Source organism: Spea bombifrons, chromosome 5, assembly GCF_027358695.1.
Source record: "Spea bombifrons isolate aSpeBom1 chromosome 5, aSpeBom1.2.pri, whole genome shotgun sequence".
NCBI lineage: Eukaryota > Metazoa > Chordata > Amphibia > Anura > Pelobatidae > Spea > Spea bombifrons.
Window position 1 is genome coordinate 88,367,708 of NC_071091.1, and position 16,649 is coordinate 88,384,356.

General features: G+C 39.0%; 1 protein-coding gene and 1 long non-coding RNA gene across 3 annotated transcripts in view; both read left to right on the forward strand.

The window, feature by feature from the left end:
* The window catches only part of C5H8orf34 (chromosome 5 C8orf34 homolog), a 91,144-nt gene that overhangs the window by 56,311 nt on the left and 18,184 nt on the right, over positions 1-16,649 (forward strand). For both annotated transcript variants that reach the window (XM_053468319.1, XM_053468320.1), the window contains exons 9-10: positions 3,604-3,689; positions 5,975-6,048. In XM_053468319.1, coding sequence (XP_053324294.1) covers positions 3,604-3,689; positions 5,975-6,048 — 160 coding nt within the window. The remainder of the gene's footprint in view (positions 1-3,603; positions 3,690-5,974; positions 6,049-16,649) is intronic.
* On the forward strand, positions 4,232-4,511 carry LOC128498048 (uncharacterized). The gene is made up of 2 exons (XR_008354381.1): positions 4,232-4,261; positions 4,343-4,511. It is a non-coding gene; the product is annotated as an uncharacterized LOC128498048 (long non-coding RNA).

Consider the following 16,649-nt stretch of genomic DNA (forward strand, 5'->3'; position numbering starts at 1 on the left):
CGATGGAGAAGTATTGGTTCGGGTTTGTGCATTTTTGATTTTAGGTAACATTACGATTCGGTCAGCTGGTAGTTTTGAGACGTTCAGAATAGCAGCAGCTAATGTTCCATAGCACAATGTTAGATCAGAGGGAGGCTACTGTTGGCTCTGCACACGCAGTCGGATTATAACGTTCTTTATCCCCAGCCAGCCGAGCCATTTCAGCAGATGTTGGAGTTGATTTTAGTTTTAAGCGAGCACTTTGGCTTTCAAATACCTTTTAGACACATTTTTCACTGTACTCACTAAGTTCAAAGACAGGTCTTCCATTAGGCACAGAGTGTGCTTTTTCCCAAGAAAAAATACATTTTTATTAGTATATTTTTATTCATTATATTAGAGGATGCTTCACCTTAGGCACCGTAACGGAAAACTTCCATACAGATTTTCTACAAATGCTGCAACGCAGTGAATCAAAGCCGTGTATATCACCCGATGCTGTAATTATGAGACGTGATATTATACAGATGTGATATTGCTTCACATTTTCCACAGGGCTTCCATTGGTGAGAAGAAACATATTGCTTGAATATTTGATCTTGCACCAGTGATGTCAAATGCCTTACGTTTGGTAATTGGAATAATAAATAACCCTTTATTTCTGTGGGCATTGGTGAATACTACCAGAAACCACTAAATGGATTGACTTGACATAAAGGGGAAGTATTCCATTCCAAATTATCCTTGGTCATTTTCGTTGATTTTATTTTTTTGAAAGGCCCTTTTCCAAGGGCTGAAGACGAGAACTTGATGATGTTAGATAAGAGGAACATCAGATGGAGTTTTCTAAAACGTCTTAAATATTTTTACCGGTTGTGTTCCTTGGCCAGTGGGGTGAACAGTGGTATCCACTATTTAGATAGCAAGTAACAGGGGAAGGGGGTAGGCAGGTTTTTATTGTAACATTTTTTTCCAATTTAATGTATTGGATAAGTGGAAGTGTTAGAGAATTTAGACCCAAGGAGTTTGCACACCCAGGTACAATGTACTATAATATTGTACTATAATTGGAGCCCCGATGGATAGTTTTATTGAATTTTTCACCTACAGAATAGCTAGATGCCAATCTATCTAAAGCCCAAAGGTCTGGGTTATGATGAGTGTAGGAGTATGAGTCTGAGTGCAAGTAAGAGCTCAAGCTCTTCTTCCACTTTAGTAGGTTGGTCTTCTTACGTGTCCTACAGAGAATCTTATGTGGCTGTTGAATTCCGTTCATGTTGTGCCACTGGCTGGCTTCCTCCTCTCTAGAGGATATTATTCTTTCAATTTTTCTCTAACAGAATAGTCCTCACAGCTATCTGTACAAATTTATGAGAAAGGTTTTTTTATATATATGGGTTTTGATTTGATATATCATGTATGAAAAGCAATGGATATGTGTTTTCTGTAGAGCTGAAACAACGAATCGATAAAATCGATAATAATCGATAACGGAAATCATCGATAACGATTTCCGTTATCGATTAATCGAGTGATCAATTCGTTGTTGGAGCACTCGGCTCCTTTTACTTACCTCCGCGAGCGTTCCCCGCTTCTGCTACACGCTCTGCAGTCTCCGCCTTCTTTTAGCTACGTGACGGATGTGACGCGTTCCGGAGGTAAGTATTCTTCATGTCTATGTGCACGGATCGCACAGAGCGAATCGCTCTGTGCGAATGGAGCCACTCGCACAGAGCGGTTCGCTCTGTGCGAGTGGCTCCACTCGCACAGAGCGGTTCGCTCTGTGCGAGTGGCTCCATTCGCACAGAGCGGTTCGCTCTGTGCGAGTGGCTCCATTCGCACAGAGCGGTTCGCTCTGTGCGAGTGGCTCCATTCGCACAGAGCGGTTCGCTCTGTGCGAGTGGCTCCATTCGCACAGAGCGGTTCGCTCTGTGCGAGTGGCTCCATTCGCACAGAGCGGTTCGCTCTGTGCGAGTGGCTCCATTCGCACAGAGCGGTTCGCTCTGTGCGAGTGGCTCCATTCGCACAGAGCGGTTCGCTCTGTGCGAGTGGCTCCATTCGCACAGAGCGGTTCGCTCTGTGCGAGTGGCTCCATTCGCACAGAGCGGTTCGTGAGTGTGGGTGCAGGGCAGAGTGGGGGTGGGGGTGCAGGGCAGAGTGGGGGTGGGGGGTGCAGGGCAGGAGACTGGGTGCAGGGCAGAGTGGGGGTGGGGATGCAGGGTGTGAGTGTGGGTGCAGAGCAGAGTGGGAGACTGGGTGCAGGGCAGAGTGGGGGTGGGGATGCAGGGCAGGGTGTGAGTGTGGGTGCAGGGCAGAGTGGGTGCAGGGCAGAGTGTGAGTGTGGGGGCAGGGCAGAATGTGGGGGCAGGGCTGGGTGCAGGGCAGAGTTAGAGACTGGGTGCAGGGGCACAGTGCAAAGTGCTGGGTGCAAAGTGCCAGTGCTGGGTGCAAAGTGCCAGGGCTGGGTGCAAAGTGCTGGGTGCAAAGTGCCAGGGCTGGGTGCAAAGTGCTGGTGCAAAGTGCTGAATGCTGGGTGCAAAGTGCTGGATGCAAAGTGCCAGGGCTGGGGCAAAGTGCTGGGTGCAAAGTGCTGGGTGCAAAGTGCCAGGGCTGGGTGCAAAGTGCTGGGTGCAAAGTGCAAAGTGCTGGGGCAAAGTTTCTTGAACAGTAATAGTCCACCTCTTTTCAGAATGTTTGGGGTTATTTTGTTTCATAAATATTGTGTTTGGGTTCTTGTACTTTGAAAATATTGTTTTTTATTACATCATAACAAAATAAGAATGTTAATGTAAATTTTAAGTTGTTTTTTAACATCCAGTTCATTAAATTCTTTTAAATAAACGAAAAATTTGCATATTGTTTTTTTTTATCCGATTAATCGATTAATCGAAAAAATAATCGGCCGATTAATCGATTATTAAAATAATCGTTAGTTGCAGCCCTAGTTTTCTGTATTTTTTTGTCATGGTAATTATGTATTTTTCGGTTTCTGTGTCCTCTGTTTGACTCCAAAAGTTAGCAAGACTTTTTAATGGCAACAAAAACTTTGACTCTTTCACATAAGCATAAATCGGAAAATGGTGAATTGCATCAGAATGTGGAATCAATTATTTGTGATAGGGAAACCAGAGGACAATTACGAAACAAAAGAGGTTAACTACTAGAGCTTCGCTGGTGTAATACTGGGATATGTTTATAAAAGATAAAAGGCAGTTTAAGTGCGATAGAAGAGGTAGACGTGAATAAGATGTCATTTGTATTAAACACATAACTGCTAAACACAATAGCCAGAAACTAGCTGATGCAATCGCTGGGTTGAGATACCTTACATTTCCTAGATATGGAAAGTTGGAACAAAATTGAAAGCTATTAAAGTGATGGGATATCAATTACCAATGCACAGAAACATAAGATTGGAAAGAATCTATATTTTTGTGTAAAAGGCTGGACATGGCTCCTAAAATTTTACTGCGGGTAAGCTTTATGTATGTGCCATCTCCTGCCTCCTAAAATGCGTAAGCAGGCTTGGTCCCCCTTAATGTGTAAAAACATTTGGCCAGACCTGTGTCTTCTTTTGTTGCATCTAAAAAAACTTAACTTCATAATAGTGCCACTGTGTTTTAGATTACAAGGAGATAACCTTGTTCATGGGGTAGATGAAGCACCAAAGGGATCTCATTCTACAGAGAAAGTTACAACAGATGCAGCAAGTAAGTAAATCGGTCATTGTTGCGTTTTGTCATTGCATAGATTACCTTATGTTGGCATGATGTTATTGGTTTTTAAATGTTTCTGTATATAGAGGTGGGCTAATTTAAATTAAGATATATGTGGATATAAAAATGATATCTTTTTTTACACACATGCCTATGGGAAAACAGGATTGTAGGCAAATGTAAAGGCTGCCACGTGAACCAATTTGTGGTAGAGCTAAATTCACCTTAGATCTGATGACAGAAAATAGTATGTACCATAAACATAATATATGATGCATTAAGAATTAGCAATACAAAAAACAGGCATTTCAGGAACAGTGCGTTATTGCTATCACCATGGCACATGGTAATTTTAAAAAACAGCTTATTGGAATTTACTCAAAGGACCAATACTACAGATAGACTAGGAATAAATTTGAAACTGGAAAAAATGCACTTGTGGTATTGTGGGAGAAATCTAACTTTAAGTATATCCTTACTAGGGAAAAAATAGAAATAAATGCAAAAGTCAATGTGACCCAACGATAGACATAAGGCCAATGAAAATATTGTAAAGGCCCCTAGGAGTAAATTGTTAATGAGATTGTTGAAGGTTTTTTTTTTTTTTTTGTATTGTTATTGTCTGTAGAGAAATGAGAGGGATTGAGCAGAAAATAAGTTCAACATTGATGAATGCAAAGTTAAGCATTTGTGAAGTATAAACAAGCCTGCAACAAGTGAAAATAAAGTGTTATTCTTAGTGGAGCCCTAGATAAATAGAGGTTAGATGTGTCTCTGAACACCGTCAAGTAGCAGCCGCAAAAACAAAAATATAAAGTAAAAAGACACCACTGTAGTATATCATATATACTGCAAGGTATTTTGGAATGCTTTCCAATACATAAAAATAAAAAATAGACTTTCCATGATGGACAGCAGTAATGATGACCCGTTTTGCTGGAACATTTGTTTGGGCAGTTGTTCAAATACCCTTTAATCAGGTTAGTGAAACGATTATGATATGTTATTACACAAGCGCTCGTTTTGTTAAATGAGGAAACAAGTTGATAAATAACCACTTTGTGGCTGAATAAACATTAAGACATTTGTACACTTCCTTCAACATGTACAGGAACCATGTATGTATTTGGAGTAAATTGTGTAAGACTGCGATCATCAACATGCATCCATTTATGATGATTTATAATTCCACAGTGTGGAAAAAACCTGTTTTTAAATAAATGAGCATGCTTTGCCAACTTGCTGGCCTTCAGCAAGAAATAAAAATACTTATTATAAGACTTTTATAATTACTGCATTCTACATGTGTATCTTTATATTCAACATGTGCAAGTGTCTCTGCTCAGTGTCAACACTAAGAAAAATGATGGTCGAACAAACACATAGTACATTTGTCACGAGTGCTTTTGTCTTGTTTTGGAATCTTTAACTAGTTATATCTGCTAAATGTAATATTGTGAAAAGAAATCCCATGGCATACAATATATATTGATCTGTGCATCACACATGTATACAAACCTAGTTTTCTGGGTCTTCCTACATGGGTCCCAGTTTGATCCCTAATTACCCACATGCCCACAGCAATTAGATCTTGTTTGGTGGTCTATCCTTTGGTGGTAATTACAGGGGTGTAAAAAATAAATAGTACTGACAGATATAGGTCACCCATAATTGTAGGCCTCCACTCCAACTTAAAAATCTTACAGTAAGGTCAGACCAGCGGCTGCGCATTAGTTTTCTATTTTAATAGGGAAAGGGGCAAATATGACATTGTCTTTAATTCAATTTGCTCAATTATTTTCATGCAGGTGACACATATTTTTTTATGCTATAACATTTTCATTTAATGGAGCAAATCTAATGGGATGCTGATTGTAGCCAAATGCTAAATTTGAAATATGTATGAAAGAAAGAATGTTATGATAAAGTTTAATTTAAACTGAAGGCTATTGCCCTGATTTTCCTAGAAGCATCTAGTTGCATACAGCAATATTAAGGCTACATTGTTGATCATTTGGCACGATAATTCACCCTTCTTGTTTTCATAGTGACCAAAAAAAAAAGGTTCTTCATAGCCCATTAGGACTTCAGTCATCAAAGTATGTTCGTGGGCAGACATGATATAAAACATATTACCCGTGTAATTTGAAACCTACTTTTAAATCTATTTGTATGGGTTTGGCAGGCTACCTAGAGGTTTACATATTTCAAGAGATTAATTATTCCAAAGTAATTACATGAATCTGAAAGTATTTTTTTTTTTTTTGTCTGTGGAACAGATCCATTGCCCGGAGCGGAGGCAGTAATGGAAGATGATGAGGAATTTGAGAGTGCATCTCAAGTGACAGGACCTGTAAGTAGACAAAATTGCTGTTGACTTCGGTAATCATCTTGAAATTGTATTGACAGGACACAGAAAGCAATAACGCAAGACAACATTTCAGTAGTTACTGATGACTCCTTTAGACAACATAATCATATAATTGAGAATTAAAGCAATAGTCTATTGCTTATTTTTTTTATATTACCCAACCTCCATAGTTTCCAAATCCATGAAAACCACAAGTGTCAATCTATCACTATATCCAGGGCTCTTCTCCTCAATCACTTGTGTTTGTAATATATTGCAATGTTTGGTAAAGAATTAAACTTTGTCTGCTATTAAGCTCCTGGGGGAGAAGTTACTGTTTGCATGGGTGAAAGCACCTAGGAGGTTGGTGCTACCATAAAGGCAGACCAAGCAGCCTTAGTGCTGGTGGTCTCAGTTTCAACTAAAGACTCCTTAGAGGAAGAAGGAAAATGACCTGTCCCAGTGTGATAAATTCCTCAAAAGCTACATCACCATAATGCTTTTTTTATCTAATAATAAATATTATACTCCACAATTATTTTCATTGTGGGCTCCCCTCTGTACCCGTATCCACTTCGTTAGTCCCTGTGCTTTTCTATTATGGTTTAAAGCATTTTTACTTTGTCCAAGACCAGAAATAGCCATTCTGCAAACTTTCCAGATGTCCCTGAACTACAGTTCCCATGATCCATAGCAATCGGAGATACAAACAAGTATAATCAAAGAAAGACAGCGGCACACAGGATGAATTGTCCAAGACATTGTTGCATCCCTTGTCAAACAGTAGACCCTGCCCTGAAAGTTGATGATTCCTTCATATGAACTGTGACTAAAAATTATATATATACAGTATATATATATATATATATATATATATATATGTATATACGCTTTCGTTTTTTCCCTTTGGGTCCATATAATATGTTTTATGGTTTAGTACACGTATAATCTGGCAGCAGAGAATAAATGTTTGGGTCTATCCAATACATGCTTATATTCTTCTAACACTCCGGCTAGTAAATTTCCTGCAGCCTTTGTACAGATCTCTACATTATCAGAAAAAAAAGCCATAACTTACATTGAAGACCCTACCTTTTGTATTTTTATTATAACATTCTCAACGAATGCAAAAAACAGAATGTTGCAGAATCTTGTAATACCTTTTTTATTGGACTAACAGTATTTAAAATAATAGACGAGCTTTCGGGAGTCCTCCCTTTATCAAGTCAAAAGCATTTCTGACATTCTGTTTTTTGCATTCGTATACACTGGACTAATACGGCTACCCTAAACTACAGTAACATTCTCAACACAACACTTAATTCTCAATTGTCAAAGTATTATTTAGTATATTATAGGAAACTTTATACATAATGCCACCCATCTGAAGTACTGTCAATTAGTTAAGGTTCAATCGCCTCATGTTAGGGCACTTTGATTCTGTTAAGACATTTAAAAATGACGTATGCTCGTTTGTTATCTAAAACTAAATTGCTGCATACTATTCAGAATTGTGTGAATGAGATAAAATGTGCGTATAAACGTCTAGATGTATGAATGTTAAATTTGAGCTCGTATAATATCCGAAAGCTTGCTTAGAACTTTTGCTAATAGCGCTCTAAGTGGTGCCCTACAATGTAATTATCATTTAGTTTGGATCAATGCTTTTGCCTTGTGGAGGACATCCCATTTACCTAGAGAGGACAGTGGTTGTGGGAACAGCTACTGACAAGAAAGGGTTTAGCTGAATAGTTCAGCGGGGTGAGTGGGTTAATGCTAAAACAGGAATTGGTGATTAGATCTTCAGAGATTTTCTCATGCCTCTCTGTGACCTTAGACAAGTTACTTTCCTTTGCTGCCTGTGCTGGTGCCTCCTGCAGTTAACCTTTGGAATCCCAGAGAGGGTGGGTAACATAACCCCCATCAATGTGTTGCCCAAACCTCTGACATTCAAGGGGTTAACCCATTGTGCTCGAACCAATATTAACAAGTGGACCCCCACTGACTAGATATTTGAAAGTGACTAATTGTTCTAAATCTGTTGTATATTGTTGTTGCAATTAATCATGTTAAGCAAATAACCCCCCCCCCTTCATGTGTTATTTTAAAGGGAGACCAGTACGTTATGTTTAATGTTGAAATTAAGTCTACTTATATGTCTGATACATTTCGCATGGAATTCTAGAAAACTGTTCTGCGAGTGCAGTAAGTACTACGGCCTGTACAGGGTGAAAAACTTGGAGTTAAATACAAAAGCAAAATAGTTTTATTTAATTATTAAAAGTGCACCAAGTGGACTTGAATAAAAGAAAAATAACCCTTAAACAATAATCCTTTTAATACCCAGGTATACATAATTATTAATTTAAAATACCATCATTTTAAGATATTTATATGAATGTGTTTGCACTTATCAATACTCTTACTCTGGTCTTGAAGTGGCATTTCCCATGATGCACCAAATCCCCTGGCTACTAGTTTTTCAGCTTTTCAGTTATTTCTTTCTTAGTAGACGGGTAATATGATGTGGTTTAGATTAGAGCTGAAACAACGAATCGATAAAATCGATAATAATCGATAACGGAAATCATCGATAACGATTTCCGTTATCGATTAATCGAGTGATCAATTCGTTGTTGGAGCACTCGGCTCCTTTTACTTACCTCCGCGAGCGTTCCCCGCTTCTGCTACACGCTCTGCAGTCTCCGCCTTCTTTCAGCTACGTGACGGATGTGACGCGTTCCGGAGGTAAGTATTCTTCATGTCTATGTGCACGGATCGCACAGAGCGAATCGCTCTGTGCGAATGGAGCCACTCGCACAGAGCGGTTCGCTCTGTGCGAGTGGCTCCACTCGCACAGAGCGGTTCGCTCTGTGCGAGTGGCTCCATTCGCACAGAGCGGTTCGCTCTGTGCGAGTGGCTCCATTCGCACAGAGCGGTTCGCTCTGTGCGAGTGGCTCCATTCGCACAGAGCGGTTCGCTCTGTGCGAGTGGCTCCATTCGCACAGAGCGGTTCGCTCTGTGCGAGTGGCTCCATTCGCACAGAGCGGTTCGCTCTGTGCGAGTGGCTCCATTCGCACAGAGCGGTTCGTGAGTGTGGGTGCAGGGCAGAGTGGGGGTGCAGGGCAGAGTGGGGGTGGGGGTGCAGGGCAGAGTGGGGGTGGGGGGTGCAGGGCAGGAGACTGGGTGCAGGGCAGAGTGGGGGTGGGGATGCAGGGTGTGAGTGTGGGTGCAGAGCAGAGTGGGAGACTGGGTGCAGGGCAGAGTGGGGGTGGGGATGCAGGGCAGGGTGTGAGTGTGGGTGCAGGGCAGAGTGGGTGCAGGGCAGAGTGTGAGTGTGGGGGCAGGGCAGAATGTGGGGGCAGGGCTGGGTGCAGGGCAGAGTTGGAGACTGGGTGCAGGGGCACAGTGCAAAGTGCTGGGTGCAAAGTGCCAGTGCTGGGTGCAAAGTGCCAGGGCTGGGTGCAAAGTGCTGGGTGTAAAGTGCCAGGGCTGGGTGCAAAGTGCTGGGTGCAAAGTGCCAGGGCTGGGGCAAAGTGCTGGGCGCAAAGTGCTGAGTGCTGGGTACAAAGTGCTGGGTGCAAAGTGCAAAGTGCTGGTGCAAAGTGCTGGGTGCAAAGTGCTGAATGCTGGGTGCAAAGTGCTGGATGCAAAGTGCCAGGGCTGGGGCAAAGTGCTGGGTGCAAAGTGCTGGGTGCAAAGTGCCAGGGCTGGGTGCAAAGTGCTGGGTGCAAAGTTCTGGGGCAAAGTGCCAGGGCTGGGGCAAAGTTTCTTGAACAGTAATAGTCCACCTCTTTTCAGAATGTTTGGGGTTATTTTGTTTCATAAATATTGTGTTTGGGTTCTTGTACTTTGAAAATATTGTTTTTTATTACATCATAACAAAATAAGAATGTTAATGTAAATTTTAAGTTGTTTTTTAACATCCAGTTCATTAAATTCTTTTAAATAAACGAAAAATTTGCATATTGTTTTTTTTTATCCGATTAATCGATTAATCGAAAAAATAATCGGCCGATTAATCGATTATTAAAATAATCGTTAGTTGCAGCCCTAGTTTAGATAAGTGCCCAACACGCCCATATAATAATGAATGTTATGACAGGTTGCTGTCAGTAATATCTTAGAGATAGATGAAATTAACAACAGACAATGTTTACATTGTTTTCATTAACCCCTTAAGGACAATGGGCGGTCCCTAAACCCATTGAAAGCAATGTATTTTGAGCCCGCACATGTATGGGCTTTGTCATTAAGGGGTTAATTTAAGGCTTCCATTGCAGATAAATGGATCCGACCGGTTAAAAATATTGCATGCTATTTTTAGTAGGATCTGAGGGTAAATTTTTGTTTTAGGTTAAATATTGGCTTTGATAGAACCTAAGGCATGTTAACCAGTATTCCTTTTGCCCTTTTAAGATATAATACAAGCAGTTGACATAATTAAATGCGACATGTTAATCTCGGGAATGCTGATGGATGAGGTGTGACACATGATCCCACTTAAGTGTCACAACTTCAACCTGGGGATTTTGAAATGATGGTGTTTAGTTCTAGTTTTTCCAAAACCCCACTTTTGAAAAGTTGTTCCTGTGTAACACAGATTGAGACTTTCAAGTTCTGGTCTTTGGTAGGGAGAACGGGCATTGTAAATAGGTAGCATAATATGTGATATATGATCTATTGCATCTTGAAGTGGTTGAGAAAATGTGTCTTTAATCAGCAAAATAATAAAGGCTATATTTTGGTTGTGTGCCTAAAACAAATAGCATGTAATTCGTCTAGTCTTGTGACGTGAGGTCTGATTTGTTTGACAGCTTAGCCATGGTGGATGTATTGCATTTAATTCAAAGAAAAGATATGCACAGATTGTGTATTTTATCAGAAATGCTTATAGGAACTCAAGTTAATGTTGAGTGTGTTGAGGCTATATGATGAAAATATTATTATTTAAATAATAATAATTATTTATTATTATTAGTAGTAGTATCTGTAATAATAATTTGATATAATAATATTATGTTGGACTGAGCAGACCACTTTCTCCTGTAGAATAAAATAGAACAGCATGGTAAACAAAACTCTAGGCTTTTCGATTGTTTGTAACATTTGCTGAATAAATGGGGATGATACTGTCAGTGCCAGCAGTGTTTCTTTACTCTCTCGAAGCATGTACTGAATTGGACTGTAAAAGAGGAGTCATTGATTTTATGAATGCACTAAAATGACTGCATGCTTCATCACTGTAGCTCTAATGCCAGCGTTCCCTCAAAACATATATATATATATATATATATATATATATATATATATATATATATATATAGTGAAAGCCATCCATATGCTACATATATGCTAATCTATTCACGAAAGTCCAGCCAAGTTGCATCTATTTCTAGTTTAGCGACCAACTGAAGTCGTGATTATAAGGTTTCTACTTTTGGGTAATCAGCCAACTGGATGGTTGGCAGCATGTACTGAAATAAAATTAATGAAGCAAATTAAATTAGCGGTAGAGTTAAACTAGTAATCGTAGCAGTCAAGGTGCTTAAACAAATTTCCTGAAGCACAACCTCATGTGTACATGTGGCAGAGATGTTGGACATGTTGGGCGGGAAAGTATTTTTTTGGGAAACAGCAGGTTTTAAGTGACAAGCAGTGAACTGTGTATCTGTTGGAGCTCCAATGCTTCATTGACCCGTCTAACGCCAATTTTAAACACACTTGTCTATGTATAGTTCAACTTTTTTACTTCATTTATATGAATAAAAAATACTTGTATGGTGTTGGTGCATTTTATTGTAAAGCTATAACATTGAAGCAAATGGATTATATATGAAGTAGAACCTTTCTCTGAGTTTTATATGTTATTCTCACATTTAACACACCACTTTTTTTACTGTGGCTTCCTGATTTTTTAGAAGATGGCAGGATTTGTATGTGTGCAGCAGCATAGTTTGCATTTTGTACATCCAGTCTAAATCCCTGTACATTTTTTTGTGGCCTGCGGTGATTATTATACACCAAAAAATGTCTTATGACTCACTTTTGTCTAGTAGGTTAACATTTCAGGGAAAGAGTTTTGAAGCCAGGATTCAGAGTAATCTTTGTGAAGTGCTGGACCGCCTTGGCCTTCAAGCCTCATGTGGTTGAACTAATGTGGCTTTCTTTAGTGCATGTCTGAGGTGAAATAAATCTCAAAAGGCAAAGTACATGCTAAACGTAGTTCTTTATCTAAATAGCTGGGTAGGGCAGTTGAGGTATGAGGTTTGGATCAAGGCTAACTAAAGAAAAATAACACGTTCAAAGTGGCAAGTCTTATTACCAGACTATAGACAGCACAGAATGTCGGCAAGGAAAAAAAAGGCATGATGGAAGTTAGAGTTTTGGCACCCAGCTATGGAAGGGGTGTCACCTAATGTAAGAAATCCATGTTTATATATATTCACATTAGGCATGAGTGAAACAAGCATATATTCTGGAATTCCTGTATGACGTTGTTTGTACATGAGATCTCTAGATATCCTTGTATTGATATTGTAAAGTACTATAAAGACTTGTTTAGGAGGGCAAAATCACCTCTCTACCACCCTGACGATCCTCTAATCTTTCTCCTCCATCATTTCAAGAAGAAGTTCCATTGTCCTGTTACTATCATCTGTTCCGTTGATGTTACCAGTGTGATCCTTGTCTGTCTGTCTGACACCATGCAGGAACTACTAACTCAAGGAGGAAGATGAGGTCAATTGGAAGGTGGAGGCCTTTTTTGGCCGATCCCTCCTTCCTAAGCTATTGACCTAATTGTTGCAATGCTGATGCACAGCAAAAGAGGGTCTCTCCTTAATGGAGACCCTTGGGCAGTATAAGGAAGGGGTGATACGAGTACAAGTTAAAATGCTCAGCTGTGAAAGAGGTGCCTTGGAGATCAGTATTAGGCAGCCACATACAACAGAGTTTAAGCTGGACTGCCTGCATCAGTCCACATAGAATAACTTGGAGGAAATATGTGCTGGCCACCTAATTCCCCATTTTTTGATGATCTTTCCTTTGTTCTACATGGCATTAGGGGTTTTGCCTTTCCCCTATCTTCTTCACTGGGTGGGAAAAACAAGGAACATATGTCCACGATGGGAGCTAAAGTGCTTTTGGAAAAGCTATCCAGAAAGGAGCACCTGCCATTGCTGATATTTCCAGCAAATCACTCAGCAGACAGTACCCGGAAGGATCTGAGAAGGCTGTTCATGCTTAAAATCTATTTCTCCCCTGATGCCCCTCTTTCCTAGGAGCTCAGAACGTTTGCTGATATGTTTTCCTGTATCTAAGCGTTCCACAACCATAAAAGTTTTATTTGCTCAATTTATTCATCTTCTAAATACCTTACTCATAGTTTTCAACAGGTCACAAAGTCACATAAAAAAGTCTCGGTAAAGCCATAGCCATGTATAATTTTTTTTGGCTCATTCAAAATGTTAGGAAGTATGTAAAGGTTGCCCTCGGTTTTACCAAGGATTGCCTACCAAGGAATTTAATGATAATTTGAAAAGTGATTTCATCATCATTGACTGAACCGAAATCTAAAAAAATAAACATCATAGTTGCAAAGCATTGCCTCTACACAAATCTCATCCACTACAGAGAAACCAGGGTTATGGCTTTGCCAAAAGAAAACAGAAAAGGCTTCGAAAGCAGTATGAGTAAAACTGATTTTTAGTAAACCAAATGTGAGCACAACTTTTCCTTTTAATGTGTGCACAGATCTTGTCGAGTTAGCCCCATCTGTAGTATTTTCAATATGACTGAAATCACACACTCAATAAATTTGTGCACCTGCTCTGGTGAACGTTCTCCAGAAGACTAAACAAATATAATAAAGGCCAAGGTCCCAAAACCGTCAAATGCTTACTTCTCAAACATCACCCGTTTCAACTCATTTTTTTTGCTCTATTAAAGTGCTTAAAATATACTTAACACTCCACAGTAATTATGCATCTTTTGTTTTTTTCAACAAAAACTTAAAAGGTCAGCCTGAGCGGTAAAATTAATGAAGACTTAAAAATAATAATTTCCATAACTGACACATGGCTGACCTTACAAGCTGGCACATTTCTAGTAACCAGATTAATAAATTGACCCAACACGGTCTAAATGAGCTTGTATGATCAGGATAGTTTGTAGAGCTGAGGTGTAACATGGAATGGAAAGAAACATGAAACAGCAGGTGTTCGTTTGAATTTTTAATGTCTTTAAATAAACTTTTAAGTAAACTTTGAACATTCAAATTTAAGTGTAGAAATGAATAAACCTGTGTTGGCATTTGTCACAGTTCATTAAAGACTCGGCTAAAGGAAACTGCACTATTTAGATAAGGACAATATTTTTGCAAGTTCACCTAGAATGTAATGTCGGTGTTTATAATTTTATTGCCTCTGAAACCCGATCTTGTTTTTAGAAGTAAATCAGGTTTAGTTTCAGCTGATCTCAGTGAATGGGGTCATGCTGCTGACACATTTAATTGAAATTATACTTGAGATCTAAAAGGAACAATTACAGTTCCTAAAAATGTTGCAACACATATGAAAGATCAGCCAACCAAAATTTGAGATCTATACCATTGGCAATATTTTGAAAAATAACACTAATTTATTATCGTTGATGGAATTGTCTGGTTTATTTGGCTAGGAATCCATTTTTGGGTGATTCTAATTGTGACCTCAGCAATGATGAATATCTTTGTTAGTAAATATAATCATTTTAGACCATGATATATTGAGATAAATGTGTTTCTCAAGAGAACTGGAAATACGCATCGGGGTTCTGAGCAGTGTTTTTGATAATTTTGTCATATTTTAGTGCTAACAATTAATTAAAGAAGTGGGAGTTATGTAAAAAAAACCCCAGTAACTGAACACTATAATTAATAACAGTGAATGGAAAAAAAATCTAATGTATCTGCAATCTCAACAGTATATTCTGGGTGAGCACTTGTTAAAGATGCTGTTCCACCTAGCCACAGCACCACTTGCACTCCATTATCCTAAGCAAATCAATCTTAGCAGATCTGTCATTTTATTCTTCTTTCGAATATTTAGTGCCTGAGGCAAGATTTTACTTGATTAATTATTTCCGAGAAGGGTTCCAGCATTATCCAGTACTAGAAATGTAATTCAACAGGAAGAAAAGTCAACACGGTTGCTTCTCCTAGTTTAATAACTGTTTGCCGTTGATTTCATCTTTTTAAAAACGGCCATGTCATTTAAAAAAAAAAAGAATAATGAAAGTCCCTTTAGTTTGTTCTTTTACGTAAGACATGCTTAAACAATGAGATATAAGCCACATTGCCGGCCTGCGCATCAACATTTCTCCGAAAAATGAAGTTTGGCACTTTCCCACCATTGTTTTATTTGATTTAACAGGTCAACATGTTTTAGTTTTTGATGCTTCTTGACACTTCTGTCCTCCGAGATTGGCTGAATGTGCCTTCATCTTGAATGGTTACTGAAGTGACCTCTTTTAGGGCAAAGTTTTTTAAGGCATATTAAATAGTTTTTAATTAGACTTAAATTGTTTTTTAATGCTCTTGTTTTATGGTTGTAAGTAATATATATATGTTAAGTTTGCTGCAAAACATTTTACTTTTATGTACTTCCCTGCCTGTGATCCTCTGCTTTGTGAGATGTTCTCGTGACCTGGAAGACCTTAGAGCATGGTGTCTGATTGTGTCACACGTGAAGCATAAGTATAAATGCTGCAAACGCCAACATAAAGAAAAATAAAAAAAAGTAAGTTTCCATTTAACCAAAAAAAAAAAACAAGTACTAGATATAATTACCCTCTACCCTAAAAAAAATTTTTGCTGAAGTATCTTTTTAAATTTTCTGGAGAATACACTGTTTTTCTTTAACCATAGATGATCTACGTTTTAAAAACCCTTTTAAATATAATTTTTAAGCCATTATTAAATACTTAAATGTTTGTTCAGTATAAATATATGATAATTCTACTAGTGGTTTTCTGGCATAACATTCTCCCTTTTCTTGTGTTGATCTTCCTTTCTCTTCCCAGTCTTTTTTCCTTTTAGAATTGAATTATTCACTTTCAGGGGTAAATACCATAATTTGTTTTGCTGTACTGCACAGAAATGCAACACTCATATTTCCCAAGTTTGCGCTCTTGTTTCCTAAAGCTCTGTAGTGCCCAGTTCATTGTATAAAAGCAGAACACGAGTGTCATGGCAGTTTCCCTAAACCTGTAGATCCTTTAACAATGTTGTTCTTACAATTGAAACCACCTGGAGTTACTAACCTGTTTCCTCCCTGTAGATTCCGCAACAGAAAATCAAGTAAAGATGTCTTGGGCAGATTCATTTCAATAGGTGCGGGGGCTTTTTGAAACTCTTTTTTGCCCTGCATGAAAAAAGTGTAAGAGTGGCAAGTCACATCTACTGTCAGGATTCCACCCTGCCAGCCTGGACCATGTAATAAGTATACCTACTGCCATGCCTACCTGCAAATATTAGTGGCCACCCTTCCCTCTCATCAGCACCCCTGCTATTTTCTGATCAGCTAAGCCACGTTACCTGGTTGTAGCCCTGCCCTCATATACCT